Source organism: Oryzias latipes, chromosome 8 (assembly GCF_002234675.1).
Source record: "Oryzias latipes chromosome 8, ASM223467v1".
Taxonomy (NCBI): domain Eukaryota; kingdom Metazoa; phylum Chordata; class Actinopteri; order Beloniformes; family Adrianichthyidae; genus Oryzias; species Oryzias latipes.
In genome coordinates this window covers 8959137-8974788 of record NC_019866.2, presented here as the reverse complement: position 1 = coordinate 8974788, position 15652 = coordinate 8959137, and the positions used below count along the sequence as shown (strand labels likewise).

The 15652-nt window shown below is 38.5% G+C and overlaps 1 protein-coding gene across 1 annotated transcript; it reads right to left on the bottom strand.

The window, feature by feature from the left end:
- Positions 1–2197: 2197 nt before the first annotated feature.
- Positions 2198–13836, bottom strand: LOC100125431 (myosin heavy chain, fast skeletal muscle). Its single transcript, XM_011478068.3, has 40 exons — positions 13788–13836; positions 13486–13711; positions 13238–13381; positions 12993–13149; positions 12880–12907; positions 12685–12793; positions 12507–12599; positions 12358–12421; positions 12145–12243; positions 11955–12058; positions 11688–11826; positions 11477–11595; positions 10594–10743; positions 10317–10487; positions 9642–9948; positions 9302–9375; positions 9131–9218; positions 8937–9054; positions 8731–8854; positions 8504–8640; positions 8163–8418; positions 7805–8047; positions 7534–7710; positions 7305–7450; positions 7130–7220; positions 6647–7036; positions 6379–6505; positions 6185–6303; positions 5477–5673; positions 5210–5393; positions 4950–5115; positions 4736–4860; positions 4292–4600; positions 4001–4204; positions 3790–3915; positions 3545–3715; positions 3326–3430; positions 3149–3244; positions 2929–3060; positions 2198–2297 (listed from the first exon to the last, which is right to left on the bottom strand). The coding sequence occupies exons 2-40, from the start codon at positions 13687–13689 to the stop codon at positions 2283–2285; spliced, it is 5808 nt and encodes a 1935-aa protein (XP_011476370.1). The 5' UTR covers positions 13690–13711; positions 13788–13836; the 3' UTR covers positions 2198–2282.
- Between the last annotated feature and the right edge of the window lie 1816 nt (positions 13837–15652).

Sequence of the window (15652 nt, the reverse complement as noted above, 5' to 3'; positions counted from 1 at the left end):
AATGTCACTGGTGTACTGTTGCAGGCCTGGCACACACAACTCAGCTGTCTAAAACTGAGGCTGAGCACCATTCCATAAAAGCTCAGGAAGGATTGTATATCATCTTGGAATCGGCTGGAAGAACAGTTGCCATCTAGTTTGGGATCAGACCAAAAATAAGTTCTGTACCAATGTTAAAGGTTTCAGAAACGCATTTCTCAAGAAAATGACTGTCTTCAAGATATGCTTCTTTAAAAGAAGATTTAATTACAAAAAAATCCAATCAGTATTACTTTGCACCTGTTGTAAATTAGGAAAGGATGTTTTGATAAAGCTTTAACTTATGTTTTTATCTTTACATAAGTTAGATCTAACTTTAATTAGACACAATATGTTAAAACATTTGTTTTTACTTCTCAGGTCCAGGCTTTTGTTTGAAGTGGTTTTGTATTCTATTTTAGAAGGGGAAAAATGTTTCCACATTGTCCTGTGCCCACATTTGCACAAAAGGTCACTGGAGGTTAAGGTAAGGATAACCCTTGTGCTATCCAAGGCACTTCAACATTGGGAGTGAGGTCATTTAGACCCCATAAGACAGTGCGCTGAACATTTTTCTTTAATTATTTCCCTGGTTTCCATGGATTACATGAAATCCTCTCCACCTTAATCCATTATTGTCATGGAAGGGATAACACGTCAATAGTCATCTTGGCACCATTGGATAGCACAAGGGCTAAGGTCACACAAGCATGACTTTATTTTTTAAATTAGCCCTTTGCATTAGTAAAGTTACCTTTTTTGTGACAACCTGCCTAATAGTGAATGGTTATAATTTGCAACCCTTACAATAGCTTACTTACTTTTTTAAACTTTTATTAAAGGAAAAAAGTATTAAACTGATAAAACACAGAAAAAACACAATTACAGAATTCTTGCAAAAAAGTTGAATGAACAAGAGGTAACAAGTGTGTTCCATATTAGGCTCACTTAACTGGGCTCCCCCCCCCCCCCCCCCCCAAAAAAAACAAAACAAAACACTGTTAACTTTCCTAGCTTGTTAACTTGCAGACTATTTGTTTTTAATTCACTTGACACATATCACATGTGAGATTTTTAAAAAAAATGTAGATAACAAAAATAGGACGGTATTTTCCTAAGTGCCTTTGCAAGTGACCTTGCTGCTATTTAACAAGTCTGTTGGTAATTAGACTGTTGAATGGAACAAGAAGATGTTTTTAGAAGGCCAAGATGTGCTTGGATGCTAACAGATGGTCATGAGACCTGCTCCTTACATGGCTCTAAGGCTGTAGTTTTTTATAGCTCACAAAGCCATCAAAGTGAAGAAAACATGACAAACACGTCTTGTGCGAAAGAGACTCAGATGTTTTTAAGAGTGTTAGGTTTCCTTCAGGACACACAGGAACAAATGGTGGTTTAGTTTGCTGTAGAGATGTTAAGAGGCTCATTTAAATAAAATCATTGATTATTTTTATTTTAACTTAGCAAATTAAACCGTTACTCCCTTTCATCAAACACTCAAAATATAGACAGTTGTGTTGAAAGGACAATGGTTGAATTGTTACACGATTAAGGCAGTTTCTCTCTCTAAACCTCGGAAACCTCTTTGCTGGAGTCTTTCCTAAAGAACCCTGATAAGTAAACTGTCAGGCTCTGTGTCAAAGTGAAGCAACTTGTTATTACTACAATCTACACAGGGGGCTTCCATTTTGTTATGCTCAATTAATTTCCTTTTTTTTTTAAATGTGTCTGTTTCACTAATTGGTTTGATCCATTATTATGTGTGACATTTTCTTTGTGGTTGCAAAGACTTTAATAAGCTCCAGTTGTTAAATTCCTTTTTTTTTTAAATATCCAAAGTGTGGTTCTGATGCATAATTGAGTCAGTTGAGTCAGTTAAAGGTCAGGCTAAAAAATTTTTCTTGACAGTGTACGGTCAACTAAATTAAGTTAATTCTTTGAATTTAATAGATTATTCTATTAATTTAACTCAATCAGTTTTTAAAGCATTCTTTATGTTTGTGGTATGAATATGATAAGTCTGATATAAGTGTATTTTAGTTTTATTTTTGAGTCCTTTTTTACATGTCCACTAAAAACAAAGTTTATTTACTTTATTTACTTATTTTTAAGTCAATGTAAAGTGTTGTGTGTATCTGTGTGTCTAAAATGTTAACAAATAAAAAAGAAGAGTCCAAAGTTTCATTTAAAATATTTATTGTGTACAAATAACAGATGTTTCATATTTTATTAACACTGTTGAATAGCCCATCAGATGTTTTCTTTTACTCTGCATCCATCTAAAGAGAAAAGAAGACAAAAAACATTAATAAAAAATGGTTTTGCTTTACTGAATGGCACTTTTTCAGGAAACCGGCTGCTTTAGCTGGACTTCATTCCTTCCTGTGGATATGGCTGGCTTTCAAATAAACCGATCAACACAATGTTTACTAATGGACTCTCTTGGCAATGGGAAGAACTGGCCATAAATTTAGATGGGATGAGATTCTCATAACTTTTACTGGCACTCACATTGCTGAACTCTCTGGGCACTTAGCTAGCTCAGAGCCAACAAGTAGCCACAAGAGAGTGGCTGAATTCCTGCAATGGTTATTGGCTTATGTGAATCCAATTGTAATTCCATAACACTAACTGTCTCACTATTTCAGGGATCAGCATCACGCCTGCAATACCCAACACAATGCAAAGTAGCTTGTCAATTGTTGTAATTCACTGAGATGAATTCGGAGGCTGAAAGTGACATTAATTTGAAAAGACTTTTTTTTTAAATTAAAGGTGTGATGAATATAAAAAGCCCAATTATGTCACATCCTCCACATAAGCAGAATTATTTAACAGGTTGATTTTATTAGGACTTGGTATTGATACTAATACCTGTCCATACTGGACTGTCTGCATTTGCAAAATTACCTTTCCAACTTCGCGACTCTTGGCTCTCAGCTTGTTGACCTGAGACTCAGCAATGTCAGCACGCTCCTGAGCTTCTTCCAGTTCATGCTGGACCTTTCTGAATCTGGACATGTGGGTGTTGGCCTGCTCCTCCTAGAGGGGAGAGTTCTAAATGTTAATCTTGAGACAAACATTTATTTGATTAACAAATGAAACATGTCGTAAACAATAATTCACTCACAGCTTCCTCAGCCTGTCTTTTGTAAACCTTGACTTTAAGCTGAAGCTTGTCCACCAGATCCTGAAGCCTGTTCATGTTTTTCTTGTCCTCCTCAGTCTACACATGGGTAAAGATTTCACAAACCACAATCACAATACCAACAATAGCAACATATTATTAAACGTTGACACACTGTACCTGGTATGTGAGCTCCTTCATTCTTCTCTCATATTTACGGACTCCTTTAATGGCTTCAGCTCCACGTTTCTGCTCAGCTTCAACCTCTGCCTCAAGTTCATGAACCTACAATCCAATTGTATAAAGGAAAATTGTAAAACGAAGCATACTTAGAATGGATATGTTTTGTTTTTTTAAATCATATAAAAGTATTTATCATTAGAGCTGTAAAGAAAATACCCTAATCTCCAGTTTCTGGAGCTGCTTCTTTCCACCCTTCATAGCCAGGTTCTCAGCTTCATCCAGACGATGCTGCAGGTCCTTCACTGTGACCTCCAGGTTCTTCTTCATCCTCTCCACATGAGCGCTGGTGTCCTGCTCCTTCTTTAGCTCCTCAGCCATCATGGCAGCCTGAAAAGAATCAAAGGTCTTGAAAGATGCAAAACACTAACACAAAATATTTAATTTTTTAGAGGTTAATTTACATCAGTAATGGCCTTCTTGGCTTTCTCCTCTGCATTTCTTGCTTCTTGAATAGCTTCTTCTACCTCACCCTGTACCTGGACAAGGTCAGCCTCCAACTTTTTCTTGGTGTTCAGAAGACTGGTGTTCTAAAAAGATGCATGGGTATTTTTTAAAATTTTATGTGTTTTAATACGTATTTTATTTAGTTTTTATAAGTTGTTAAATATCAACCTGGGAATGAAGCAGAGCAACACGTTCACTGATATCGACCAGCTCCTGTTCAGCCACTTTACGTCCTCTCTCTGTCTGTTCCAGAGCGGCTCTCAGCTCCTCAATCTCAGCCAACATCAGACCATTCCTACGCTCCACCATGGCAACCTGTTCCTTCATGTCTTCTTGTGCTCTCAGAGCATCATCAAGGTGCAGCTGGGCATCCTGAAAACAACAATGAAGGTTAGAGAGACACAACTCCTTTTCTATTCTATGAACACTTGAATGCACTTAAAGTGTCTTCAAACTCACCTTGAGTTGTCCCTGAACATTCCTGAGTTGTTTCTGGGCCTCAGCAGCCTGCCTGTTGGCATGGCTGAGCTGAATCTCCATCTCATTCAGGTCTCCCTCCATCTTCTTCTTGACTCTCAGGGCATCATTTCTGCTCCTGACCTCAGCATCAAGAGTGCTCTGCATGGATTCAATCACCCTCTGACTGTTCCTCTTGATCTGTTCCATCTCCTCGTCTTTCTCTGCCAGCTTCCTGTCGATCTCACCTTTGACCTGGTTGAGCTCAAGCTGAACTCTGAGAATCTTGGATTCCTCATGTTCTAGAGTGCCCTTAATATGTAAAATTATAAATTAGAAAATGAATGAAGATGAGTTAAATAGACATGAGCCTGTATCATTTCACGCAGCTACAAAACTGCTTGAAGGGACATAAAATGACAATTACTTAAACAAAACAGGAATTACCTCAGCTTCCTCCAGGGCTGTTTGGATTTCTGCTTTTTCTGTCTCCACAGACTTTTTGGCTTTCTCCAGCTCATGGATACTCTTTCCTGTCTCACCAAGCTGTTCAGTCAGGTCTGAGATTTCCTCTAAGATACATTGGAAATGAAGTTTCTTTAGTTTGCTAAATTAAAATCTGTGTCCAAAAAAATGGTGTAAAGAAGGTATAGGAGCATACGTTGCAGGTTCTTGTTCTCCCTCTTCATGGTCTCCAGCTGATCCAGGGCCTCCTCGTAGGAGTTCTTCATCTTGAACAGTTCTGTGCTGAGAGAGCGAGCCTCTTTTTGAGCTCCTTCAAGCTCTGCCTGGCTCTCCTCATACTTCTGCTTCCATTCTGCCAGGACCTAGAGGTTATACATTGGTTGCAGGTTTGTTATTAAAGTAAGTGTATCTTCCTAACATGTTTTACTTTTTTCAACTGTCAGATGAACATGGTACCTTGTCAAAGTTTCTCTGTTTCTTGTCCAGGTTTGCAGCAAGAGAATTAGCTCTCTCCACATCAATCATGAGGTCCTCCACTTCACCCTGCAGCCTCTGCTTGGTCTTCTCCAGAGAGGCACACTTGGAGTTCACAGCCTCAATGGACTCCTCAGCCTCCTGCAGGCGCTGGGCAAGCTTTTTCCTGCAGCAAATGGATGGTGTGAGTGTTTTAAAAGAAGTGAGAGACAGAATAGTTTGATGAAATGATGAACTGCATTGACTAACTTGGACTCCTCCAGTTCCTCAGTGCGCTGGATGGCATCAGTTTCATATTTGGTTCTCCACTGAGCCACCTCACTGTTGGCCTTGGACATTCCTCTCTGCAGCTCAGCCTTGGCCTCCTGCTCCTCCTCAAACTGCTCTCTGAGCAGATCACAGTCATGGCGGGCTGACTGGACAGCATGAGCCAGAGCGTTCTTGGCCTAAAAATTAAATTTCAGTGTAAGGAATAAAATATGTGTACTGCATAATAATACCACACTCATGCATACAGACAGCTAAAGGAAGTTAATCCATAATTTTAAAGGAGAGCAGCAGGTAACTTTTTTATGTAACATAGTGAGTAATTGTCAAGTTCCTCAAAAGTTAAATTGAAAGAATTTTTTTCCATTTCCATCTAATAATGTTGCTCCTATGGCTATATTTATGAGCTGATGTTTTAGTTATGCCTTATCTAAATGGTGTCTAGAATAGATGGTATATTTTATATTGGTTGCCCATGTCAAATTAAGGTGCAAATATTGACTTATGTAAAAATAAACTTCATTCGAATATTTACACTGGTTTTAAAAGTTAGAAAAACATTTAGATTATTTTTGTCATTGTATACAGTATCACAAATTGTCACTCATAAAAACAAAATGATTTCACATTATCTCTCAAATGTGTTTTAAGGATTTTGACAATCATGAAAACCTTTTTGAAGGTCCTTACCTTTACTTCCTCCTCAATGTGTCTCTTAAGCTCCTCAATTTGCTGAGTGAAGGCCTGTTTTCCTCTGGTCAGCTGGGAGACGAGAGCTTCTTTTTCTTCCAACTGACGTGTGATCTCACCTGGAAAAATTACACGTTTTTACATTGAAAATGTTTGCACAAAGTGATGTCATAATTTGATGTAAGGTCACACACCATTTTCGGTTTGAAGTCTTGCCTTAAGTGCATTAGCGTCATTTAGTTGGCGAACATTTTCATCATTTTTGGCTTTGAGTTCACTCAGTTGGTCTTCAAGGGTTCTGCACATTTTCTCCAAGTTACCCTATAACCATGACATGACAAACTAGAAAAATTTAATCATCATCATCTTGGCATGTATATGTCATAGTGCTTCTCTTGTTCACACATTTAAAGGTCTGGATACTGCAAACATCTCCTTTCAACACTACTAGAGTTATCTTACCTTCATTTTAGCAACAGCCTCCATGTTGCTGCAGAGATCATCAATCTCCATCTTGTACTCGCTCTTCTCCTTCTCCAGCTTCTGCTTGACACGCTGCAGGTTGTCGATCTGTTCTCCCAGCTCTGCAACGCTGTCGGCCTGCTTCTTGCGGAGAGCTGCTGCAGTAGCTTCATGCTGCAGTGTGGACTCTTCAAGATCTCTCCTCAGCTTCTGGAACTCAGCTTCCCGCTTCTTGTTCATCTCAATCTGAGCAGATGTTGCCCCTCCAGCTTCTTCAAGCCTCTCACTGATCTCCTCAAGCTCCCTGGAGAGATCAGCTCTCTGCTTCTCTACTTTGGCCCGAGCAGCTCTCTCAGCCTCAATCTCCTCTTCCAGCTCCTCAATACGAGCCTAAAATAAAATTTTAAAAGTTTTGTATTATAAGTAGATGTGTATTACAATGAGCCACAATAATCTAGCCAATAATGGCTGCAAAAATCAAACCTGGAGTTCCTTGATCTTTTTCTGAAGCTGAGCACCAAGGGATTGTTCATCTTCAATCTTGCTGAGGAGCTGACTGATTTCAAAGTCCTTTCTGGATTTCAAAAAGGAATGTCCCCTTTTACTTTAAAACCACACAAAATCCTTTAATTTTGCATTAAAACACATTTTTTCTTACTTCTTGATCTTCTCATCAGACTGCTGCTTGTCATTTTCCAGATCCATTATGGATTCCTGGGCTAGTTTCAGATCTCCTTCCAGCTTCCTCTTGGCTCTCTCAAGATCCATGCGGAGCTTCTTCTCTTGTTCCAATGAACCTTCAAGCTACCGGATAAAGATATTTCATTGTTATACTTTTTTTACACATTGTCCTTTGGGAAAATTCAAAAATGTGTTTTTTTTCTTACATCATCCACTTGCTGTTCCAGCTTGGTCTTGGCTTTGGTCAGAGTGTTGACTTTGTCTTCCTCTGCCTGGAGATCATCCAGTGTTTGTTGATGGGCCTCTTGGAGGGCTTTCTTCTCCTTGGTCAGCTTTGCAATGGACTCATCTTGAGAAGCCATTTCCTCAGTCAGGTTTTTCACCTTTGTTTACCATAAAAGGTTAAAATTTATATTTTTAATATATATATAAAATTACAAAACATTTGTTTGTGCTGTATACTAGTTCAATATTAACCTTGTTTTCAGTGGCATGTTTCTCTTTCTCCACTTTAGCCAGGGTGAGCTCCAAGTCATCAATGTCCTTCTTCAGTTCAGAACATTCATCCTCCAGCTTCCTCTTCTTAGCAGTCAGCTCAGCATTGATTTCCTCTTCATCCTCCAGTCTCTCAGTGGTCTCTTTGAGTTTGGCCTCCAGCTGGATTTTACTCTTAATGAGTCCCTCACACCTTTCCTCGGCATCTGAGAGATTTTCAACTTCCTATGGTTACAACAGGTGAAGTGTATGCAAACCACACCATTAGAAAGCAGTAATATTTCATTTTCAATTGTCAACTATGTTTAAAATATTGTGTACACAACTACTTCTAACTTACAGCAGACACTTGAAGCTGCAGGTCATTCTTCTCCTGCAGCAGAGAAACCATTTTCTCCTCCAGTTCCTTCTTCTTGGCCAAAGCAGCAGCCAGGTCTGTTTTCATCTTCTCATAGTTTTCTTTCATCTCCTGCAGCTCCTTCTCAGTCTCAGCGCTCTTCAGAAGAGGTTTGATCTTGAAGTAGAGTTTGAGCCATGGCCAGTTCTTCACATTCATGAAGGAACGGATGTTGTACTGAATGGAGTAGATGGCCTCTCTGCACAAATTAAATTTCCATATCAAAGATATTGATATGACTAAGACATATAAGAGATTTAAATGAAATACTTTTTAATTCTAACCTCCTCTTCATCATCTTAACAAACTCCTTCCTCATAACATATGCTCTGCAGAGAGCCTGAGTCATGGTCACCAGTGAAGCCAGTTTCTCATCTCTCATCTCCTCCAACTGGCCCAGTAGACCAGCTTTGAAGAACACCTGTGTCATCACACAAGTAAAAGTGATAATTAGGTTATACTAATGCAACTGGATCCCTAAAATCTTTCTTTAAAATCTGTTGAAATATACCTTAGTGTGTCCAAACTTGTACTGAGTGTGGTCAACATCAATGGAGCCAAGCAGCTTCTCTGAAGCTTTCTTGTTGTCGATGAACTGTCCCTCAGGGATGACACTGGCATTCAATACTTTATACCTGAAAAGCAGACATCAGGGTTTTAGTTAAAAAAAAAAAACTGTCTTTTTTTGATCATTTAATAAAATGAGACGTTACTGACCTCTGCTTGAAGTCACCATAGAGGATTCTGCTGGGGAAACCCTTTCTGCAGATTCTGATGCCCTCCAGCACACCATTACACCTCAGCTGGTGGATGACCAAGTGGTTCTCCATAAGACCTATAAGATGAAAAGTTTTTAAATGGACCTTCTTCTCCTTTGTTGAATGCAAACACTAAATACACAGCCAGTTTACCCGGAGTCTTTGTTTCGTTGGGAATCAGACAACGCACAAAATGAGGATGAGTGCTTTTCAGGTTAGTCATCAGCTTGGCCAAGTTTTCCTACAGGGACGCAAAGTTTTGTGACTTAAGTTTTTAAAATAGATTTCAGAATTAAAAACAACAAGAACACAAAGCATTCATACCCTGAAAAGAGCAGACACAGTCTGGAAGGAACCACCCTTCTTCTTACCGCCCTTCTTAGCACCTCCAGAGGCTTCTAATTTCAAAGGAGATTGAAATTGAAAGATTTTAACTTTTCATTTTGTAAACGAAGCGTTCTAAAGTAACCACAGAATTTTTTTTCATTCACACATTTGAGGTCTAATTACAAAATCACTTCATTCTTAATTGACACCTTTTTTTTAAAAACTTAGAGAGTATTATATCGATGCTGTAGACCAGAAAAAATTAAACCAGTGCTTTGGGTTAAAAAAAACGCCTGTCACCTGTTCATTATTTTAAAAAATATGTTGCTTCTTTCACCTTCAGTTGAAGAATGGGCTGCATACAGATGGGTTAACAGTTTGTTTGAAGACTTCTGGTAGAGCTGCACCACTGAGTCGTTCAGTGGGTCCTTGTTTTTGTCCAGCCAGCCAGTGATGTTGTAATCCACTGTTCCAGCATAGTGAACCAAGGCGAAGTGAGCTTCAGCTTTTCCTTTTGCAGGTTTAGGCTTCTCAAAGCCTTTGCTCTTGCCAAGATGCTGATCATGCAGCTTGTTTTTGAAAGTTGTATCAGAAGCCTTGGGGAACATGCACTCCTCTTCAAGAATGGAGAAGATGCCTAATGGCTAAAAAGGACATGTTATAAGAGGTTAAACAAATTTAAATATATATAAAAATCTTTCTGGATTCATTAAGTCAAATTAGTTTTCTCAATTAGGATAAATCTAATAATAAAACAGTAAAGCCCACAACAGTCGTTGAAATTTTTCATGGTCTGCATTGAAGTGAATCTCAAAATTTTTTAATACTGTTTCATGTTTATCAGTTTACGGTGTAAGATTGCACTGAATTTTTGTGCAACATTGAGTTCTCATAAATTATCTTTAGGATTTTCAAATTTAAAAGTTATACATCTGTCTTCATGTATTCAAAGAAACATACATACAGTACATATTTTCTGGAGTTTTTTACAATTCTGCAATAGAGCAGATACCTTCTCAATAAGCTCAATGCAGGCAGCCAAGTCCATGCCAAAGTCAATGAACTCCCATTCTATGCCTTCTTTCTTGTACTCCTCTTGCTCCAGGACAAACATGTGGTGGTTGAAAAACTGTTGCAGTTTCTCATTGGTGAAGTTGATGCAGAGCTGCTCCAAGCTGTTGTACTGCAGGTAAAAAAAAAGGAATATTTGGTTGAAAACAAAACAGATTTAACTCCATAAAATATAGGAAAATGACTGATAGCCTAATTTGTTACCCACTTCAACTCACATCAAAGATTTCAAATCCAGCAATGTCCAGCACTCCAATGAAGAACTGTCTTGGCTGCTTTGTGTCCAACATCTCATTGATGCGGAGGACCATCCACAAGAACATTTTCTCATAGACAGACTTGCACAGAGCCATGACAGAGTTATGGACCTGCAAGAAGTTTCAGGGATGAGTGTGTGAAAAAGAGTTAATGTGTCAATGAAAGGGAGAGTGGTTTTGCTGGCGGCAGTTTAGCTAAGGCGGTGGAGCAGGTTGTCCAACGACCAAAGGGTTGGCAGATTAATCCCCGCTCTCCCCAGCCAGCTGTCGCCCCCCAGGAATCTCCCACAAATGTCATTGGTCCACGCAGACCAGTGACAACAGATCCTGGCTACATAAAAGAACCCTCATTGCCCTGCACAAAGGGGCGTCTTTTGTAACACAATTTAGTGATTAACCTGCTCATCCTCTTTGTTGTGAGCCTTGATCAAGGCACTTGAGGCTTTTATCTGTAGTTTTTGTAACTGATGTTATTGAGTGTAAACTGACCATCAACTCCTTTGTCTTACACCTCAAAGTTTATTCAAGCTGCACCTTAACACTGCCCCTCTGCTTCGGGACATTTTTTATCTTGTCATGTTCACTTCTGGAGCATAAGTTTACCGTGTTCATTCATTCATTCATTCATTCATTCATTCATTCATTCATTCATTCATTCATTCATTCATTCATTCACCCCTTTTGGGGTCACGGGGCTGCCGGAGCCTTTCCAGGCCACTTGGGGGCTAAGGTTTGGGACACCCTGGACAGGTCGCCAGACTGTCGCAGGGCCACAATCACACACCCATGCACACTCACATTCACACCTTACTGTGTTCATATAAATATAATATGGTTTATTTACCTGTGGGACGGTCTGACCTTTGGTGACCATCTCATTTCCGACTTTGACTCTTGGGTAGCAAACAGCTTTAAGCATGTCAGCTGAGTTTAGGCCCATCAGGTAGGCGATTTTATCAGCCACTGATAGAAAGAGAGACATTAAATACAAAACTTAAATATATCATATGTTAAAAAAAAAAGTATAGTTAGCAAAGAAAGATTTAAACTTTTACCCTCAGTGCCGTCAGGTTCTGCCTGCTCCTCTCGCTGCTTCTGCTTAAATTTCATGTTACCATGATGCATCACAGCACCAGTCAGCTTGTAGATGTTTATCTTCTCATCACCAGTAAATCCCAAAATGTCAATGGCAGTCTGCACAAAAGCAAGCTCTATTTTATGTCTCTTGTGTATAAGTGCCAAAAAAGTCTTGTACATCCGTTGCAGTTTATGTAAGCATTTAAGTTCTATATTTTTAGATAAAATAGGAAGTAATGAATTACATCAGTTGCAATGAACTCCTCCACATCATTTATGCTCTTGACAGTGATTTCACCCATGCTGATCATGGGATAATCATATGGATTTGTGGTTATTAGAAGAGCCTCTGAAAGAATAACACCAGATAAATGAAAAGGAAAAATCATATTTTACTTTTCTGATGGTTTTTTTCTACTTTTTTCTGCAACCTACCCAGGAGCTCAGGTTTGTGGCCCGTCATCAGCTGGTAGAAGATATGGTAGCTCCTCTCAGCAGACAACTGGAAGGTGACACGAGATTTCTCCAGCAGATCTGCAATCAACCAGTTAAAAGAAAGTATTTCTGAAATACAATTTAATTACAGAAGTACATGTTAAAGACCAATAGAGACTGTTTTTCATGCCACTTGTTTGGCTGTTAACTTACAAGTTTCAATATCAGCTGAAGCCAATTTTCCACTGGAACCAAAGTGAATCCTGATGAATTTACCCTGAACAACATAATGATAAACATTATTGCATGTAAGAAGAAAGTGACTTCTATTCTCAAACTATTAGATTGATTCCAACACTTACAAAACGGGAGGAGTTGTCATTCCTCACAGTCTTGGCATTACCATAGGCCTCCAGCAGAGGGTTGGCAGCAACAATCTGGTCCTCAAGCGAGCCCTGCAAGGATACAATATCTTTTTACATTACGTGCGTATTCAATCACATTTTTTATAGGAATCTTAGACCAATTCAGTGACTTTACCTGCATTTTTCCGGAGCTTTGCTCCTTCTTTCCACCAAGAGCAGCAATTGTTGCAAAGTACTGGATGACACGCTTGGTGTTGACAGTCTTCCCTGCACCAGATTCTCCACTGGGGTACACATTTCACATTTTCTACTTAGCTTCATTATCATAACATTTTGATAGATATACCAATCGTGTTTGGATTATACTCACGTAATCAGGATAGACTGGTTCTCACGATCTAAAATATGAAGACCCAAGGTTCACATGAGTTTTGATGCAATGATGTTTATTTTCCAATAGTAGCTCTTAGGCTCTAGCCTTACCTGTGAGCATGAACTGATAGGCATTGTCAGAAATGGAGAAGATGTGCGGTGGAGCTTCAATCCTCTTTTTGCCTCTGTATGCTGCTACAACTACAGAGTCATATACAGGAAGCCACTTGTAGGGATTCACGACCACGCAAAACAACCCAGAGTAAGTCTGTTAAGGTAATTAGAAACAAGTAAATTACTAAATTTTGTTATTTTGTGCATAGTTTAAGAGTAACACAAGTTAATGAGAAACTGACGTAAATCATCCATGATGCAAAACGGTCTTTGAGGTTGTACAACACACAAGGCTCATTGAGGTGGGTCATCATGGCCATGTCTTCAATTTTATCAAACTTGGGAGGGTTCCTGGGGTGGATATCATCCTCTTTCACAGTGACTGTCTAAAAACAGAATAACACTTGTGATAGTAAAAAAGTGAACTTTTATTTGTTAAAGTTAAAATCAAAAGAAAAACCAAATATATAAAAGATGCATTTCTTCCTACCTTTCCTCCATCTGTCTCGACTGTAGCTTTGCCAGCTTCTTTTTTGACAAGTTTACATTTAACATAAAGCTCATCAGGATCAACCACAAAGTAGGCTGTTTTGGCATCAAATGGGGTGTTTTGGGCCTCAATCCTCTCCCTCTCTGGCTTCCGGAGGAATATGGACGCTGGGCCATACTGCTCCATCTCTGCGTCTGTACTCATGATGGCACTGTTGTGTGGGAGTCTGTAAGTAAAAATTGAAAAATTTAGTTAAAATTTACTTATTGCTTCATTGTATTTGTTCATGGAAAACTTTTTACCTTACAGAATTGTATATTAAAGAGTTGTCTTCTGGAAAAACACCCTAGATGCTGCAAATGACACAAACATATTTTAATTTGAAAATAATATTTTACAAATGTAAATTCTTCTTTTTTTTATTCAGTGAAGAAATGTCAATACATTTGACCTCAAATTTTCAAATTGCAAATCAAAAATGTGACGTATAACAGCATGCTCCTACCTGAGTCAGATGTCTGTCGGTCAAAGCAGGGTGTGGAGCTGCTGCAGCTTTTATATTCTCAGATGTGCTTACTGAGCAAAAGTAGACTGCTTAGTTTGGTCAAGTGCAGAATGCTTGACCAAATTGAACAAATGCTTGACCATCTGTTTGACAAGAATGCCACCATACCATATGTAGAAACAGGCATGGTTCTTTTTGGACCCGTGTCATGTTCTCTAGGGGTCAAAAGGTCAAATAAAATAAAATATCAGTGAGTTACTTATAGGGAACCAGTTGTTCTAATTGTGACAAATATAAATTACCCTGTTGCAACATGTATCATGATATAATTCATTTAATACGGCTCTTCATAAATAAAATTATACATTTAAAAACATACTTGGTAGATTGTTTTATGCTGCTAAATTGTGTTCCTAAATTGTAAGCCAAAAAGTAGCCTTTGGAATCAAAAAAGCATATCCTTTATATTCTATTGTGAGCAGAGATTGTTTGTTTCCTTATGAATAATTCTTAAGGACTGTTACATTTGAGCTGACCCCTTGATAGTCACAGGGCCCCGGTTTGGCAGAATGAACTACTGTGGCAACATAACCCCAAATGTGTCCACGCACAAGGTCTTGAGAGGTTAACAGCCTCACATGAATGGAAACCACGTAATTTCAAGTATTAATAAGACTACACGAAGAGATTTAGTATCTTGGCATAGGGACAAACGTTTAAATTTGCATACTTATGATAAACGCATTTACTAGAATTTAGCATCACAGCCAATATGGAGTCTTCATTTTGGAGAAGATTCAGATTGTAGCTGGTGTCACATGGCAGAGTAAACATGCCTCAGAGCTCTTATAGTAATTCCAGACCCGTCTTCTCCTTGATAACGGGAAAGCCATGAGACAGCCTGAAAGGGGGTTGAAAACTTCATGAAAACTACACTCATGAAAAGTGGCCGGTTTTCAGAGGTAAAATTTGTTATTTAAAATAGCCAAAATGTGACTTGTTTAAAAAGAAATCGGTTTAAACAGTCACTTTCTGTGATAAAAATATGCAAAAGACAACTTGTGTTCATCATAAATCTACTTTTTTCTCTGAATAAAACCCCTTCTTCCTTTTTTTCTTGCTGCAAATGATATACAAATGAAAACTTGGACAATGTTATGTTTACATTTACTCTTTTAACTCTCCATTAATCTAGTTAAAATCATAAAAAAGAAAAATGATTAGTGACGTGTTAAATATCATGTTATGCCACCTGTCCCTAATTTTAATTTTCAAACGCTTTAATGCTAAAAACAGACCTCTCTCTAGTTGCCTTCTTTAGCTGGCTTCCCAAGAGCCTATTGGAGCTTTCCACTTGATAAAGACGCTGCAACAAGCAAAGAGGTAGTCCTGCTGACTGATCTAAAAAATGTTGGTTCCCTGGCTATCCTTAAAAGTTCTCTCTATAAAAAGAAATGTGTTTTACAGGGCAAAAATGACTGTCCTTCTAAAGTCTTACTCACTGCCAGCACTGCTAATAAGGTCGTTCTTTCAAACTCCCACATAAACTTAAATTTTAATTTCAATTTCTTTAAATCTTAATCCTTTTATTTCCAAACAACATATAAACACACAAACATCCAGAGAATTTGCTTGTTAATTGAAGGAAGAAACAATCTGTTG

Excerpts from the sequence above, each read along its gene's own strand:
- LOC100125431 (XM_011478068.3), bottom strand. The coding sequence starts at position 13,689 with ATGAGTACAGACGCAGAGATGGAGCAGTATGGCCCAGCGTCCATATTC. Across the intron at positions 10,488-10,593 it reads CTGGATTTGAAATCTTTGAT|TACAACAGCTTGGAGCAGCT; the intron begins GTGAGTTGAAGT and ends TTTTACCTGCAG. Across the intron at positions 3,061-3,148 it reads AAAGACAGGCTGAGGAAGCT|GAGGAGCAGGCCAACACCCA; the intron begins GTGAGTGAATTA and ends TCTCCCCTCTAG.